Source organism: Melospiza georgiana, chromosome 3 (assembly GCF_028018845.1).
Source record: "Melospiza georgiana isolate bMelGeo1 chromosome 3, bMelGeo1.pri, whole genome shotgun sequence".
Taxonomy (NCBI): domain Eukaryota; kingdom Metazoa; phylum Chordata; class Aves; order Passeriformes; family Passerellidae; genus Melospiza; species Melospiza georgiana.
In genome coordinates, this window is record NC_080432.1 from 45,045,484 (window position 1) to 45,060,511 (window position 15,028).

The 15,028-nt window shown below is 36.4% G+C and overlaps 1 protein-coding gene across 2 annotated transcripts in view; it reads right to left on the reverse strand.

Moving 5' to 3' along the window:
- Positions 1-15,028, reverse strand: part of PLD5 (phospholipase D family member 5) — a 175,901-nt gene that overhangs the window by 128,922 nt on the left and 31,951 nt on the right. Inside the window, exon 1 of one of the 2 annotated variants that reach the window (XM_058020636.1) lies at positions 12,660-12,804. The exons of the other annotated variant lie outside the window; for it this stretch is intronic. Coding sequence (XP_057876619.1) covers positions 12,660-12,662 — 3 coding nt within the window. The 5' untranslated portion in view covers positions 12,663-12,804. Of the gene's footprint in view, positions 1-12,659; positions 12,805-15,028 lie in introns of those variants that run through there. 2 annotated transcript variants of the gene reach the window in all.

The window sequence follows — 15,028 nt, forward strand, 5'->3', positions numbered from 1 at the left end:
TTTCTCTATTTTGCCTATAATACACATTTTACAAACTCAGTTTTTGCTCATTTTGAATAGATTCTGATTACAACAAAAGGAAGAGATACTCATCTCTACTGGGAAAGAAAAGTTAAAAGGATAGGTTTCAAGCTCCTTAAGTTGGTATAATTATGAAAGGCTTGTAAATGTCTCAGCAAATAGGACAAAACATACACTCAATTTCAGTGGGCAAAGCAAGTTTTACTGAAATTAATGGAACTGGCACAAAATTCACTATGTCAATATCATTAAAGTGAATGAAAAAGAGCTGCTAGTCCCACTGGAAACTTGACAAGGCTGTAATTGATCCAAGTTCCTACTAAACAGAATTAGCAACTAATAAACTGCAAAGGGAAGAAAACTGTCATCACCATCTTATGGCTCTGTAAAATGTGTCTGTTGATGGTTGACCAACACACAGGAGAAATAAATACAGGAAATCCATTGCAGATGGGCAATTTCTGGTTGTTTCTTAAAGCCAATCTCAACAAAGCAAAGAAGATATTCTAGACTATTCTGCATTCTTGAGCACTCCCATGCTCTAAATCTAGTCTCCTTCTTCCTCGTTCAGGTATGAGGAGTATTTAGAGTAGGCAAACCAGCCAGCAGTAAAAACACAAAATCTACATCACTTCTGTGAATAATTCAGAGTTTACTTGGCCACAATTTTAGAATCAGAGAACCAACTACGTAAAAAATGAAACTATTTAAAAACAGGAAAAATGTAACAAATTTAAATTTAAAAATCAGTTTCACTCACATACAAAAAAGGGTTTACTACGTTTCAAAAATGAAAAATTTTAGTGTCATGAAGCAGGATCTCAATTCTAATTTATAAATACATTCTAATGTGTCCACAACAGAACCATATGCTTTATACCTTCAAATGCAAACTCATTCTGTAGTTCTTTTCTGGATTACTGGTTTCTAAAACTTAAAAATGATATGTAGGCATCAAGACAGCAAAGCATAGTGCTCTTTGTCTTCTAAAACATTGATTCTTCAGGTAGGAATTAGATGTTCTAATCCAGATGATGAGTGAGATGTGTTCCATTTTCTCCTATGCACTGTCCCTACTTCTCTTCATTTAAAGGAGAGCAGCATGTACAAGACCAATGCTGACAGCACAGTTAGAGTTCTATAAAAGAACCATTAATTTCTTAGAGTAACATTAAAAGCAGCAATGAATCTTGGACTTAGATGCTGAAAAGGTTCATTAGTTTCGAGCACCAGTAATTTAAGCAGCTTTGTTTTACAGTCTGCAGAAGGAAAACCAGTAGAATTTCCATCTGTTTCTCAGACTGCTAGCATAGTCTGACACAAAAAGCTATGAGAAATGATTCTGTAAGTCCAAACAGCATTCAGAGAACAAAAGTACCCCAAGTGACTTTCATGACCAGAGAGTAAATTCCAGTGTTTTCTTTTGTGCTTTCACAGTCTTAACATACTGCCATTTTCATTTCTGCTTAGCAATACTCTCACCTTTACAAGCCCAATCACAGGTTCCTTGCCAAATCAAAGTCTGCAAAACTCTTCCTCACAACAGACAATGTCTTTCACCCCAAAAGTCCAAACCTCACATTTAGCTTTCAAGCAAGCAGCTCCTGGAATTGGCTCATTACAAGTGATGGCATTGGCTGGAGGAAAAGGATGGGGTTGCACGGCTTGGGGAGTGGCAGCAACATGAGCCTGGACTGGATAATTTCAGCTGCTTTGAGTAGAGATGACAAATTCCTGGATAACCTCTTGTGTAACTACAGAGAACAAAAGTATTTATGAAGCATTGCAGCTATTTAACCCAGATGCTTTATTTTGGATTATATAAATGGTCCTTCTGTATTTCCATTTTAGGTCATAGTAGAGCAAAGATTTCTGAAATTAAAGGATGACATGGATATGTTAAATTCATAATGCCTTGCAATTTTTGTTGAAACATTTGTGAATTCACATTGCTCACTCGAGAGCACCTGTATGATTCTGTCTGTGATCTTCCACGATTTTCAGGCCACTAGTTAAATGAGGTTACACTAGCTAAGTGGTTTACAGGAGGCCTGTAAACCACTTGGAAATCAAATACACAGTCCTGTGCTGAAAAGACTGTCTTGGGTGATTTTTCCAGGAACCTAGGTGATTCACAGCTATCACAATTCATCTAATACATGTATCTCAAAAAAAGTCATGACCAAGACAGACTGAAGTAATGAACTGTATGTGCTGAGACTAGCATTCTTAAAGGGAAACACAAGAAGACCCAGTCTTGAGATTTTAAATTACTCTATTTCCCACTTCCATGCAAATATCATTCCCGGAGTTTTTCTTGAAGGCTCAGCAGAACTCAAAACTCTTTAAAAATCCTTTTGTCTGGGCACTGAGCAAGGAAAACTCTGTTCAGTTCATGAGATCACTGGTTATCAGCACTAACTGCAACACAGCAGGATTGAATTTGTGATCTTGACGACAGTTTACAGAATACATATGGGTTTTCCAAAGCTTGAGCTCATCCATTTTTTTAGCTGCCTGTCTTCTGTGCTAGAAGGAAAATACAGGCCACTTTTCCTGATGACACTTGCACGTTTTGGTGGCAAAGACCCGAATGTAAAAGGACCCTCTTTCCTCCCTCCTGTCTCCACTCCCCCAAGAAAAGTTGTAGCACACTGAAAAAACAGCATGTGGAAGTTTGGACTGCCACTGTCTAGGGAGCACATATTCCGTGGGCAGGCAGACTATTTCATTTGCCAGAGCTGTCAAGCCAGCCCTTTTTACAAACACTAGCTTAAGACAAAAGAAAAGAAAAATTATAACAAAATGTTTTAAAAGCTACATGCAGAGGGCTGGCTGAAGCAAAGGCATAGTAATTAAGTGGTTTCCTGGGTAACCATGGGGCAAACTGATCAAATCTGCCTGCTTAAAATTAGATTCTTAAAATCTACATTTAGACATTTAAGAGTTGCACAACTTCCAGGTGTTCTGAGTTGCAGCTGTTTTGATTAACTGCACCTCTAGCAAAGTAAGCAAACCAGTCCAGTTTTGGAAAAATAAGTCAGTACAATTCTTCCTCTTCTCCAGTTGTGACTTCAGTATAAAGTAAAAATAGGGCTCAATTTGCCAACATGCCAGCACCCATTAACTGTCAGACCGAAGCTAAAGGGACCTTTCAAAAATCGGAACAATGTAAGACTCTCTATTTAAGCTTTAAGACTAGAGGCCTGCCTGCCTAAACACAGGTAGGAATACAGTCCACTGTGAGAGAGTACATGACATGAAAGCACAGCTTAAAATCCAATTATCTGATTTAGCATGGTAGAAATCCAAAAATGAAGCTTGGAAAATTTCCTTTACCATCCCCCTCATTAGGTATCTGTATTTCTTGAAAGGGAGAACAGGGAAATAATACAGGTGAAGTGGTTAATATTGTACATAAATCCACTGAAATATTCCCCTCTCCACGAGGGAGTTCCTGCCTTGCAAGGCTCCTATGAGTGCCCCACATACTTTATCAGTCACTTTGCCTTCTGGCAGTAAGTGTTAGCAAGCATGAGATGTCTGTAATGAACTGTACAGCAAGGATTTGAAGAATTACTTAGAAATTTTATTTACATGAAAATGAAATGCACACCCTAGCAGATGGGAGATTGTGAAAGACGGTTTGGACTATCTAAATCATTTTTATTTCAGGAATAGATAAGCTCTTGTGCAGTTTTCTAAACCAAGGAATCAGACATCTGGAGATCTCATTGTTGTAGCTTAAAACCTTATTTTTATACTAGTTTTTCGCATCTTTCTGTGTGTGGGAGATTGTGAGCATGGGAAAGAAAATATTAGCTGGCTAATCAGCAACTTTGCATTACAAACAAAGCCAGTTACACATGGTTTTCTCTGGTTTGTACAACAATACCAGCCAGATTCTGGTGTAACCTAATGAAACAAATGCTGGGTATGCATTTGTGCAAGTGGTTTACAGTATTATAATAGAAGTGATGTGTGCATGTAGTTCAGTAACTAGGATTCAGAAAAAACCTGTGTAAAAAGGGAAATGAGGTGTTCATTCCCTTTATTTCTCTATGAAAGAAAATACACATGCTAAAAATGAAAAAAAAAGTGACAGGTGGCAAAGAAGCATTTGAATTATGTTCCAACTCTTTAAAGAATTAAGCCATGGGAATTCTCATCTTTAAAAATAAATTGAAATGTTCAGAATGTTATTCTCTGTGGTGTTTCCTCTAAGGTTTGGGGTTTTTTCACTAATTTAAGCAAGAACAAACAACACTGAATTTTAATTAACTATCAGGTACATCAGTTTCTATTCCAAACCTCCTCCGGGAAACAACTATTTTAGAATTTAACATAGAAGGCTGTTTATAACAAAAAACAGAATGCTTCTCTCTGCAGCCTAGTGAGTGCCAGGCCCTAAAGATAGTAAAAATCTTAAGCTAAGCATGGTCTTCTGCTATATCTATTTCCTTAGACTACACTGTCCATTCAGAAATTGTGCTTTTGATTTAAAAAAAATACATTTGCATTTACACAACATAGTCTGAGATCAGAGACTCAGGAGAAAATATACATGTCACTACTGAAAATAGAAGAGATTCTGCAAGTTTGCCATATTCAGCTGTGGGTCTCACTTTGACCATTAAAACCAACAGCACTGACTTTTTTTAAGGTGAGATGGCTACATAGATTTAGGTTTTGAAACCTGTTAATACCTGAAAAAAATCAGCTTCATGGTTTTGGTGAGGATTCCTCCTTGAAATTAATGTTGACTCAATGTAACATCTCTCAGTGAACCTTCCCCAAAGATTAACTGCTTTTTCTGCCAATTACTTTTCACCATATACTCTCCACAGAACTTCTTCAATCAGGCCTAGAACCAAAATGTTCCACAGTGAACTCTTAGTGAGGATGCCCCAGCCACAGGTCCAGGCAGGGTCAGGGCAGAGAGCGGCAGCCTTGGCCCCTGATATCCTGTCAGAGCTCCTAATTGAGGGTCAATGCATCAGAGAGCATCCCCAGGAGAGTCCAGCTCCTCACAACAAGGATTTCTTGGGCAACACCAAGAGCACAGCCCAGAACATGTATTTTTGACCAAGAATTTCCAGGTGTATCTAAGATGTCCATTCTTACAAAAATGTTACCCCACACACTGCCTACAGCTTCGTTTGGAGACAGCAAAAACAAAATCCACTGAAGCCTTTTTCTTCCCACAGAAAGTGAAGAAGAAGTGGGGAGGAGGAAGGGGAACTGAACACTATTTTTTTTTGTTGGTTTAGGATGAGATTAATCCCAGAAAACTCTCAACACACCATACCCAGCAGTAATCAATTGACCTAAGCAACTGACTCTGTTTTCATTTCTTGTCTGACTCACTGCTGAGACTACATACACTACTTTGTAAGTATGAGAGTATTTAGCAGCAGGTGAATTAATATCATCACCTCTTCTGGATACCTTTAAACAAACATGGGTATTATCCACAGCAGTGGCAACTATGCACGTAATTAAAACTGTGTTAAACAGAGAGGAAAACCTAAACTTTGGAGAATTTCCATGGTTCTCATACTTCTGGAAGAGCAAATAACTTTTAAGCTACTAAATAAATGTTTACAACATTTATTTATTATATTATTATATATATATATAATATTATTATTATATTAAGGCTGTATTAAAATTCCAGTGTAATATGTTCATCAAAAATTTTGATCAAAAATTCTTTTGAAGACAAAGATTATTACAAAAAAATGCTGTGTTACATATGGGAAACAAACTGCTTAGAAAACCTTTATACCACTGATAAATTAGTATTATGTACTATCATTCCAGGAAAGTAATTTTTTCCCTATAATTATCTATTGCTATAAAGTACTTTCTCAAGCAGCATCTTGCAGGTATCTTTTACATGCATGAATTTAATTATATTGTTCATGAAAAATCCTCCTACTCTCTCATCACTGACTGGAAGCATATATTTTATGTGCTTCCCTACCCCCACTGACACAGATCAGAGAGAATATTTCACTGGAGCATTAAATTATCCACAGCAAACTCATGACTTCAATGAATCTGGACTAGAAAATCTATGAGGCTGAAACAACCAGTAAAACTATTAAGTTTCACTCTACATGAATATGAATTTAAAGTATTTTAGCCTTTTTTCACCTTCTAGATCCTCCCACAAATACTTTTACATTTCTTTTTACTAAAAAGAGATTCTAATCAACAGTGAAGCCAACTCCATTAGTAATTTTATAAAAGAGATATAGCATTTTGGGGACTTGTGATATGCTGACAACCCCAAATCTGCTACAAAAACTAATGTTTCACAAAGTCATATAAAATTTTAAAATATTGTATAATAAAATTCTTTCTATAACAGTTTATCAATTGCATGTTCTGTGTTATGATGCACTACACCAAAACTGTTTTGTTCAGTTGGCTTGCACTTGCCATGACTTCAAGGAGTTCTGAAAATGATGCAGTAGAAGGATTCATGTTTATGCTGGTACACTCTTCAATCTATGTTTTTCCAAGCTACTCACTTTAAATGAATGTGTCTTATTAGGCCACGGAACTAATCCCTATCTGAAGTAAAATACCTAAATACACATTTGGTGAATGGTACAAATATTAAACTTGTGGAGGTGTTTGGTTTTTCTTTTCTTCAAAAGGAAAGAACAAGCAACACATTTGTTCTATGGCACACAACAAACGCTGTTAATTGCAAGCACCAAAGGGTTAAAATGCTGCCATCCTACAGCATTGTTCTCAATCCCTACAAAGCTATACCCACAATACCAGCTTCCTAGTAATTTTTAGTTTGTTTTAACACACTTAAACCCAGAATTATGACTGCCTCCTTCCTCAGCGCCTAGCAACATGGCAACTACCTGTCAATCTCAAACCTGTCAAATCCACCAGGATCACTAAGACAGAAAACTTTTTTGGGACCCAGTCTTTCAAGCTCTTCTTCAACTTCCTAGCAGACCAAACTATGCAGTTGCCTTTGGACGGTGAATACATGAATGACCTTGAAAACAAAAGGCATAGCTGGAGACAAGGGAGCTCCACTTGCTGACTACAGGACCACACCAGCCCTGATGGGCAGAGGAAATGCAGTCCATGCGCAGCCCCAGTGCACAAAGAGGTAACAGCCAGCTACAAGCATCATTTCATGACAATCTCTGCAGCAAAAAAATGCCAGTAGATACCTTAATATATTCTGCCTAAAACATCCCTAGATGTGTTGTATTCATCCTTCACACAGAACTCACTTTTTCATGCTTTGCATGTACAAGGAAACCATTTTTCTTCTACCTGTGCCACAGCAGAGGAATTATTAGATGCAAGTGCTGATTTTGTGATTGATCCTCTGTAATAGTGGAATGAGGAGTAGGAAGAAAAAAATATATTTTTAAACATGCCTAACACTTTTGACAGTCCTTCCAAGAGAAAAATAAGAAAATTAACATTAGTTCATACAAGTTTAGTCAAAAGATAATCTAAAAGTTTGTTTGACTTAAAAGACCTTAAGTTAACAAGCACTCTCTAAAATTAGTCCCTTCTATTTCTTCAATGAAAAGAAAAAAATACAAGAGGAACATTTCTTGTTCTGACATAAATTTTGTAGGCCAGTTGAGTTGCTGAAAGATCATTTTTATGTGAATGATATGGAGGTCTGCAGTAGCTCTTTAGTTAGTCAAGATCAAATGGCCCAGACAGCATGTTTGTCCCAAATCAAGTATATATTTTTTCAAAACTTAATCTCCAGAATTACTGCTGGTAAAATCTCTACCACATTAGACAGATTTTTTTCTTTCTGAAAAGAAAGAACCATAACAAAAAGTGCTAAAAGTAGGTATTTACAGGAAAAGAATGTAAATCAGAGGTGTAGTCTTATAACATACTCTTTCTTGACATTTCTATGCAGTCTCAGTCATCACCTGACCAAATAAATCCCCATGATATGGCTAAGAGAGAGTTCTCCCTCTTACCAGGCATGTGCATATCCAGTTAACAGGAAGAACATGTCAGCAGCCTCTAGAGCCTCTAGTCTGCTAGCCTGACACACATGCACCACCTCCTGTCCTATGACAGGGAAAATTATCACAAAAATCCTGTCATGAAAGTCACATCACATAAGGGGAAAAAAGGCTGCAACACAAGATCTCAAATTCTCTGAGCTATTCAAAAGGTTGCCACTATGGAGCTAAAGCCAGGGCTATTAAAAAAAGGGCCCTATTATGGTAATGGAGTCAGAAGGTTTCACCACCAGATTTACCTACCATCTTTGGCTGAGTAAGGATCAACACCAGAGATTACCAACCTTCTGCTGTAGGTTCCAAAAATCTTTGCGAATCCAAAACCTCTAGTCAGATATGCAAGGTGTATACTGGTGAGAAGAATGAAGTGGTGCCCCAACACAGGGCTGGAGAGTAGACAGCTCTCGCCTCCAAGCTGAAACTTCATTATCAAAGATACAATAGGGCTGCCTATGGGCTGTGCATCCCCAGGTCACACCACAACACTGAAAACATCTAAATGAAATATTCATAACAGCAGATTTACAGTAGACTAAAACCTCTAGTGCAACGTCTAGAGAATTCCTTTAGGAATGGCAGCTTCTCATCAGCACTCTGTGTAGGGAAGCAAACCAGGAAATCTACCCAAACTGTATCATGTCTCCCAACACTACATATTAGCCATCACTACATATTACCCATCCTCAGCTCTGGTTAGAGCTCATTCCTTATATAAGCACTGGAAACTTATCCTTCAGGGCACAGCTCTATAACTTGCTCTTCTTGCATCTGCACAGTATCAGGTGAGTATAAAGTTGTCAGTACCCTTTTATCTTCTCTAGACTTCTTTTATAAAAAGTCCATGGTAAGTCTCAACCTTAATTGTTTTCAGTATTCTCAGTACAGTCATGAAGCACAAGAACAATTATGTGAGGCAAAATACCATGTTGCTACAAGGGTCCTAAGATATGTGGGAAACACAATTTTGTCCTGATATTTCAGAACACTGCAAATGCCATGATGCAAACATTAAGCAGATGTAGAAAAATATGTATTATCCAGCCACCTTCTCACTACAGCTGTATTCCTCTGGAAGCTGCTCCCATCAATTATTTCACCTAGAGACCAGACTGACCTTTTTCCCTGCCTTCATTTTCATCAACTTCATTTCTGATGGCATGACAGGAACAAAGCCAAAAGGATTGACTAATGCTAAAAGCATCCGTTTTCAATAGTTTCCCCATATATCCCATGGCTGAAGGAATAAAACCCTGTCTTGAACACAGATGCAGCAGGCATGCCAATCCATTATGTAAAACACAGTAAATAATTTAAAACTTCCTGAGAGCAACTCATTTTAAGTTATACTACCAGTGTAATGGCACAGCTTAAAAGATGGATTTCAGTGAGCAAAACCTGATCTGCATAGTAGGTTAATTATAGAATCAAAGGCCAAATGGCTTAAAAACATAATCCTCTACCACCTAAAAAACTACTTTTGCATAAACCTTGCCTGGTGACATATTTTATCCACTGAAAGTATTCAGGCTCCATAAACATAGATGCTGAGATTTTAAAATACAAACTTACTTCATTACAAGTAAATGCTAATACATATATATACATATATACATATGGAAATATTTCAACATTACATTTCAGTGAAATTTCAATGTGATTTATTTTCATCCTTCACAAACAATATTTATGGAGCATGCAAGAGTGTATTTCACTCTAGAAGAGTGCCAGACTTACTGGCACGGTAATCAGCCTGAAATGCAGTTTTTTAACCTAAACCAAACTGTGCCAAAAGTTAGTTGGGACACATAAGTTAATACCAAACACATGCACAAAGCTATACTGCAACAGATTCCTTCTGACCACTGTCAGCATGAGTACTTCTGAATGAACAAACTTCTTTTTTATCAGAAAACTGGTAGAATAACATAAAAGAACAAAACCTGAGAATATTATTAAATCTTGAATCAAGTTCATAGCAGATGTAAAGCTACATTTCCTTTCCTTAAACTTATTTTATATAAAGTCCACAGCTTACATATTTATAATATACCTCTTTAAAAAAGGATTACATTTTCAGGCAGATTATCAGACTTCAATTTAGTTACTGAAATGAAAAAAAAAATGTTTAGCCTAAATTAATCTAGAGATATAATACATCCAATTGTCGAATAAGCTTTTTTAAATTCTGCACCAGGAAGACACTGCAAATGAACTTTGCCATACCAAACATATCCCTTTCACTAATTATACTTTATTAGAATTTAGCACTGTGATAGTCATGTCTATAACTTTTTAGTTTTTCTGGTAAAGCCAGTACATTATTTATAATTTTACTTTTGTTCTTTAGACTTACTAGAAAAAACACTTTAAATAATTAAAGCTGATATCTAATGCATTTGACAGCTTGCAATTTGGGCTTCTTTAAGACCATTTACTATTTAAATTCTACAAAACATCATATCATCTAAAAATTTTAAGTGAGAGGCTGTTCCCTCTGGACTATTAATGTAATTTATTACATTGCTGACTACTATTAAGGGTACATCTTTGGGGGATGTGTGTGGTATATGTGTCTTTTTTTTTTTTTTCCCTTCAGTAACTTATGCAAGATCCTTGCCCAGGCCATCCAAACTGAAAGAAATAGATCCCTTGTGAACTCACTGCTTTAGTTACTGAACTAATCCATGTCAAGCAAGATACAATGTTAGTTTACTTTGGCTAAAACTTTATTAACAGCAAGTATGTGGCAGTACATGAATGTTATTTTTCTAGAAGGAAATGTTTTTAACTTGCTGGTACAGAAGCATAATCTGCATTTGACTTATTTAGGAACTAGAGAACCACAAAAGTGGAAATATAAGTAACACCATTTGTTATTAATTATGTTCTGTGTCCACAATAGGCAAATGCAGCCTGATGTCCTACCTCCAGCATTTTCCTGAAAGAAAATTTAGATGTAAGATAAAAGTAACTATGGGCACAGTCTTCTCTAACAAGAAACAATAATACATTCAAGTCTCTTCAGTACAACAATACTGTCTAATGGTTACTCAATATAGGGGATTTTTGTCCAAAAAAAAGCAATAATAATATTAATAACATCAACAAATATTAATAATAACAACAACAACCACCACCACACATAGATTCATACTAATCATCTTTCCAAGAACCTTACAGCCTGGTTGCCATTCAATTATTGATTTTGCAATCTATTCTGCATGCTGAGGAAGAAAATCATAAATTTTTAACACATCAAAGTACAATGTCTAACATGAAACATATAGGCTACGATAACACGATTAGCTTAATGACTTTTATTTCAGTGAAACGACTTAGAAAAGGAAAAGATCAGAAAGAATTTAGTGATAGTTTTAGGGTTTTTTTATTTTTGTACTGCTGAGAAGGAACAAATACACAACAAAGAAAATATAAATCAAATGTTGTTTCACACTTGCTGTACACTTTTCAAAGTCTCATAGTTATTCTGTTAAAAATCTCCTCTTCCATTTGAATCACAAAGAGAATAATTCCCTACACATCAAGCTGGACTGTCAAGCAAATGTATTTCAGTGCCCCTCAGACTTATTTAGCAATTTGTTTTCCTCTCACTTTGACGTACTGTAATGTCCTAATCAATAAATTCCTGGACTTAGAATGCCCTTAAAATGAATGCCTGAGTTTCCACACAGGAGATTGGGCTTGATGTTTATTTCAATCAACACCCACCCCCAACCCCCAAAAAACCCCAACAAAACAGTCTTGACAATGAGTCTTGGGAGTAAACACTCCCAAGATACACTTCCTCCCTCCAATTCTTTAATACATAGAAAAATGCTATTATGCATATTTTTATCCTATTCTCAGGCATTTTTTTAAACCATTAATAGCTTTGGTATCAATTTACACTATATTTAGATCCCACATTTATATGCTTTATACTCTACTTCTATTGTTTTCATGCTTAGATCAGAATATTTAAATTGGTACAAATAATAAAATCATTATACTAAAACTTTCCCTGGTTATTTTTCCCACCAAATAAATGCACTAGAGAAACAATGTAATTTACAGATTTTCATGGATTGAAAACCCAGAAAAATACAAACTTCATAGCTCCCTTAAAGTCAAAGGCATTTACTGAGCAGATCTGCTTCTTTCTAAAAAACAAAATCCCAAACCGCTACAAAAGTAACCATATAAACATACAGCCTGCATGAGTGATTGGCATAGGTTTATTTATATTTTTATGTATAAAGTCTGTGTCAAAGATTATTAATCCAAAATAATTTTAAAAGCCCATGCAGCTGTCCTTCTGAAATAAACCAAGTTGACAGACTTACAATTTATATCAAATACTCATCAGCAATCTTTCCCAGTTTTAAAAGATTTTATATAAGCTGCACAACATGTTCAGTGCCAGATATATTTGTCACCAACTTGCATTGCTGTTCTCTTGCAAAAAAAATCGTAATTCCTTTGCATCTTACACACTGGTTTTTTGTTTTAAATACTGACCTTTACTAATTTCATCATATTTTAAACATTTTTACAGGGTAATAACCTTGATTTGATGAAAAAAAATAAAGAGCTTCTTACCATCCTGATCCAGTATTTTCCACGTCTCTGGAGTTCAGCAGCAAGGAGCTGTTGCTGTTGCACTGCTTACTAGAGACACTGGAGGCTTTGGAAGCAGAGAATGTTTTATGTGGTTAAAATGTATCACCACTGATTATATTTCAGTCCCTCAATTCCTAGCCTTGATGCTCTGGAAATCAGCCAATCCAAGTGATAAAGAGGTTTGCAACAAGAAGTTGCAGAATTTCCACAGTGAATGCTTCACGGAAATGTTTTGCTTCTTGATACTTGTTTTTTTATATCCACTAAATGTTAAAATAAATTCTGGCTCCCTTTTCCCTCCTTCTCTTTTTTTTTTCCCCTAAAATGAGATTCATATATTGTTCACAAGGGACTTTGGCATTTGCTATAGCTAGGCACAGTGCAGAAAGGCATCATGCCAGATTACTCATACATCTCAGCCAAGATACCTGAATTTTGACTTGCAACACACCCTGTTATTCCAAACATGGATCTTCCTAAGCCAAAGCTCCTAACTGCCAAAATACACAGTGTTTTTGTGAGGCAGCCAAATGCCCCTTCAGATTAGCTAAGAGCATCTTTTGTTTGCAATGTGCTTGCTCTTTGTCGGCTTTTCTTTTTTTTCTTTTTAACACTTTTTTCCCTAGGGAAGACAAGGTGGTAAGTTCCAAAGGGATGAAATGATCAACTGGCACTTCTACTGCCACTCTTCTCAAGAACAAATTTCACACAGCAAATTTCCCTGCAATGCTACAATTATGATTATTTTCTCAGTTAACATTATAACCATCTTAATGTTTCCAATGGTAGCTCAGGATGCTTCTGTGTTTTGTGTGATAAAATAAAATTTTAAAAAAGTCCAAACAAAACAAAAACCAAGCAAACAAAAAAAAGGCCCACAAAAACCCACAAACCCAAAAGTTAACTAAACAAGCAGTCCTGACTCCATGGTGTTATCAAATAACACCTCACAGTAAGAGGCGACAAAGAGGGAGGCAAAAGGAATCAAGCCAAATTACTGGCTAGTTTAACAAGCACTTAGAATAATTCCCAAGATTTTTTGGGTCTCACAATAAAGGTTTTTAAAGAAAGGAGTATCAAAAGGCTATGGAGACTACCATGGAGATGCTCTCAAGAAAAAAGTACATTATTGTACTAAGAGAGCATAAGACTGAGCCTGAAATTTTAATGAATAATGATAGAGGATGGAGTCATGCTTCTGCAACAACTAAGTATTTATAAAGGTCTAGAAAAGTGAAGAACATGTTCTGTGCAAGGAGGGAAAATAAATTCAGAAGAGATGCCTGTGGGGTTTTTTTCTATTCTGTTTGCAAAGGAAACAATAATGATTTTCACTGAATCTGAAAGAATAATAATTTTCACTGAATCTGAGGGAATAATAATTTTCACTGAATCTGAATGGGTATGAAAGTGCAGGACTGACCTGAAGAACACAAGGAAAAGGATGCTGGACTAATTGGCAAGCCTGTTTAATAGGGAAGAAGAGCTGGATGGAATATTCAAATGTTTGTTGAAACTGCAATGAACTTACTTTAAGAAATTACATTAAAAAATAAGATTTAATCAATAACACTGACAGTGTCATTTCTGAACTTAGAGAAAGAACAAAGTAATAAATGACGTGTTATGAACACCATGGCAAGATTAGGCTGTTTTCTAGAGCGACAAGGAAGCAGCAGGAGAGGAGTCTGCAGGAGGCCTGTTTTAGCCATGTTGAGCTGTTGACATCTAGCTGAACAGCCACAGAAACCTCTCTTTACTCCAGACCCTTCTTCTTCAGCCAGAGCTACAAAAATTCATTTGCAAGGTATCATGGCAAATGTAAATTTGACTTGTATTTACAGATGAGCTTGTCTGATGCAAATAAAAGGATCACAGTTCAATCCCTAAGAAAAACAGCAAGATGAAGTCGAAAGAGGTACTGAAAGACTGATTAAGAAGATAGAAGGGTAAAAAAACAAGCCAATCAGGTTCTATGAAACCAAGAGAGACAAAATTTCAGGCAGCAAAATGGGCAGCAGTATACAAGATAGCTTACAGGACAAAGAAAATCAGTAGACAGCCCTAGTTTCATTGTTTGACCAGAAAGCTGTCTACACATACCCTGTCATGAGCAAAATCAGCAGCATGGAAGGAGCAGAAGATGCACGGATTGGTCAGTGCCCAGTGCCACACCAGAACCTGGGCAGTGTCCATAAACAACTCACATTGCTTTGTTAGTCACACTGCTAATGGGATTCCCATCAGAGAGGTTCCACATTTAATATCACTGAGACCCAGCAGAGAATTCTGTGAAACAATTCGATTGCAATCAATCTGGCTACAGAGGTCTTGCTCTTTTTACATGT